This window comes from Gekko japonicus, unplaced genomic scaffold, assembly GCF_001447785.1.
Source record: "Gekko japonicus isolate JY-2015 unplaced genomic scaffold, Gekko_japonicus_V1.1 scaffold142, whole genome shotgun sequence".
NCBI lineage: Eukaryota > Metazoa > Chordata > Lepidosauria > Squamata > Gekkonidae > Gekko > Gekko japonicus.
In genome coordinates, this window is record NW_015174848.1 from 1,569,220 (window position 1) to 1,572,704 (window position 3,485).

The 3,485-nt window shown below is 55.5% G+C and overlaps 1 protein-coding gene across 1 annotated transcript in view; it reads right to left on the reverse strand.

Annotated features, from left to right (window-relative positions):
• Positions 1-221: 221 nt before the first annotated feature.
• Positions 222-3,485, reverse strand: part of TMOD4 (tropomodulin 4) — a 48,098-nt gene continuing 44,834 nt past the window's right edge. Inside the window, exons 9-10 of the mRNA XM_015424497.1 lie at positions 2,703-2,847; positions 222-369 (exon numbers count right to left, since the gene is read on the reverse strand). Of these exons, the coding sequence (XP_015279983.1) occupies positions 347-369; positions 2,703-2,847 (168 nt within the window). The 3' untranslated portion in view covers positions 222-346. The remainder of the gene's footprint in view (positions 370-2,702; positions 2,848-3,485) is intronic.

A 3,485-nucleotide genomic window follows, 5' to 3' on the forward strand; every position in this document is an offset into this window, starting at 1 on the left:
CCCCCCAAAATCCGTAGAAATTCCTCAACCCGGAGTTGGCGACCTCCGAACAAAGCCAGACGCTTTCTCCAGTCATATCGGTCTGAGAGCTCTTTATTTACAGAGGTAATCGAAGTCTAAGACGTGGTGCTACGGCTCCGAGGAACGAAAGAACCTGAGATGGTTTCGGGTGGGGAGGAGAGGCGGCGACTATCGCCAAGATATCCCTGTTTTTTTAAAAAAAGAAAAGAAAAATTCTGTCTGTTTACAATCTGTGACCTTAGGAGAAGGCCCGAGCTCAGGAGCAATATTTTAGGCACAGGGCGATGCTTGAAGGGCGTTCAGGATTCCCGCGGGGAGGAAGTCATTATGTTTTCTTCTGCTTGCGACCTGGAAAGGGAAAGAAGGGGAACAGGTGAAACTCGGCAGGGAGCCCGTGCATGCGGTCCATCGAGGTTACGACTGACTATCTACCCAGACGGGCGGCCGCTCTCCTGTGTCCCAGGCGGAGGACTTTTACCTCAGCCGCTATCGGATCCTCTCCACGGGGGGGACGTCGGGGATCGGAATACTGCTTTACACGGAGAGTGATTAAAATGTGGAATGTGCTGCCAGGGGATGTAGAGATGGACACAGGAAGAAGCAGCTTTAAAGGGGGGGTGGGATAGATTCAGGGAGGATAAGTCTATCGGGGCTACTAGCCATGGTGACTGAGGGGAAACTCCATGTTCGGAAGGCGTCAACCTCTGAATCCCAGAGCCAGGAGGCAACATCAGGGGAAGGCCTCGACCTCTGTGCCCTGTTGTTGGCTGTCTAGAGGAACTGGTTGGCCCCTGTGTGAGACAGGATGCGGGACTAGATGGCCCCTCACTGGTCTGACCCAGCAGGGCTCTTCTGATGCTCTTCTCAGGGGAAGGCCTCGGCCTCTCTGCCCTCTTATTGGCCCTCCAGAGGAACTGGTTAAGGCCCCTGTGTGAGACGGGACGCTGGACTAGATGGACCCTCCCTGGTCTGACCCAGCAGGGCTCTTCTGGTGTCCTTATCAGGGGAAGGCCTCGGCCTCTCTGCCCTGTTGTTGGCCCTCCAGAGGAACTGGCTGGCCCCTGTGTGAAACAGGAGGCTGGACTGGATGCACCCTCACTGGTCTGACCCAGCAGGGCTCTTCTGAGGTTCTTCTCAGGGGAAGGCCTCAGCCTCTCTGCCCTGTTGCTGGCCCTCCAGAGGAGCTGGCTGGCCACTGTGTGAGATGGGAGGCTGGGCTGGATGGACCCTCACTGCTCTGACCCAGCAGGGCTCTTTTGTTTTATTTTATTTATGAGATTTATACCCTGCCCTCCCCGCAAGGGACCCTTTGTAGTCCGCCTCTCCATGCATAGAACCCAGTACTTTTCATTGGCGACGAGGATGGGATCCCACGGAGCGAGCCGGACTGCCAGGCACCCATGGAAGACAAGGCGCAGCCGCGGCCGCTCCCGGCGATGAGCAACGAAGGCGAGCAAGTCGCTTCCCCGCCTCAACCGCGCAGTACGAGGGTAGTCGCTCCGGGAACAGGGCTGGTTCCCCCATTCGATCCAGCCCGTCCACATCAATGGGGAGCATGGGTCACGGGCCTCAAGTCTGTCTGCTCTTTGGACTTAGAGAAAAAGGGCTGCCTGCAGTGCTCCCTCTAAGCTGTGGAGTCTTGTGAGCAAAAATCCTACTTTGTGAGCTGCTGGCATTAATGTTGTGAGCGAGCCATTTGGCAGCGGCATCAGTTAGTTTCCTCTGGAGCCCTGCCTTCCTGAACAAAGGCAAAGAATGCACGAGCCAGAGGCTAAAAAACTGTGAGCTAGCTCACACCAACTCAGCTTAGAGGGAACACTGGTTACCTGCAGGCTAGACAGTTTTAAAATCTAGCTGCATAGAAGCCTCTTGTGGCCTGCCTACTGAAATAGGACCCCAGCCTTGGGACCAAAGAAAAATATTATCCCAGAGAGCAGCACTGTATTTCCTGAGTCCAACTGAAACCCCAGTTGCTTGGCAATGGATAACTGTAAGGACACAAGAGAAGCCATGCTGGATCAGGCCAATGGCCCCTCCAGTCCAACACTCTGTGTCACACAGTGGCCAAAACCCAGGGGCCATCAGGAGGTCCACCAGCAGGGCCAGAACTCCAGAAGCCCTCCCACTCTTGCCCCCCCCAAGCACCAAGAAGACAGAGCATCACTGCCCCAGACATAAGAACATAAGTGAAGCCATGCCGGATCAGGCCAATGGTCCCTCCAGTCCGACACTCTGTGTCACAGGCGCCATCAGGAGGTCCACCAGCAGGGCCAGAACTCCAGAAGCCCTCCCACTCTTGCCCCCCCCAAGCACCAAGAAGACAGAGCATCACTGCCCCAGACATGAGAAGATAAGAGAAGCCATGCTAGATTGGGCCAATGGCCCATCCGGTCCAATGCTCTGCGTCACACAGTGGCCAAAACCCAGGTGCCATCAGGAGGTCCACCAGTGGAGTCAGGAGTCCATAAGCCCTCCCACTGTTGCCCCCCCCCCGCACCAAGAAGACAGAGCATCACTGCCCCAGACATAACAGTGTTCCCTAGACCTTGTGGCTCATGGCCACTGGTGGACCTCTTCTCCAGATGTTCATCCAGTCCCCTCTTGAAGCGGTCTTTTTTTGTAGCCGCTGCCACTTCCTGCGGCAGGGAATTCACACACAGTGGGGAGCAGAATTTACTCACGCAATTCGTTGTTCCTGGTTATAGCAAAGGATGCCCTGGCCCTTGGTCCCTGCTGCGTGAAGTGGTAGCCAAACCGGATGATGGAGGGACAGTTTTCCAACATGGCCGCCATCTCCATCTCCACTGAGTCACCCAGTCGTTGGCACTGTGGAAGGAATGAGAGGCGGGGGGGGGGTCAGTCTGATGGGCACAGGGACACCTGGGTTGGGCCCACCGTCACCATTTTTACGGGCTGGGTGTAGAAAAGGATGCTCCAGACTAGAAGGAGGAGGAGGAGGAGGAGACGAGATTGGATTTATACCCCGCCCTTCACTCCGCGTCTCAGAGCGGCTTACAAACTCCTTTCCCTTCCCCTCCCCACAACAGACACCCTGTGAGGTAGGTGGGGCCGAGAGAGCTCTGACAGAAACTGCTCTTTTTCAAGAAAAGCTCTTATCAGAGCTACGGCTTGCCCAAGGTCATCCAGCCAGGTGCAAGTGGAGGAGTGGGGAATCAAGCCCGGTTCTCCCAGATTAGACAAGACACACCCTGTGAAGTAGGTGGGGCTGAGAGAACTCTGACAGAAACAGCTCTTTTTCAAGGACAGCTCTTGTCAGAACTTGTGACTGACCCAAAGCCACACCAGCAGGTGCAAGTGGAGGAGTGGGGAATCAAACCCGGTTCTCCCAGATTAGCGTCCGTGCACTTAACCAGTACACCAAACTAGGTAAAAGGAGAAACAGAGATCGGTTCCTAGCTACATCTCTAGCTGAGAGAGAGGGTAAGACTGGGCGTGGCTCTTCC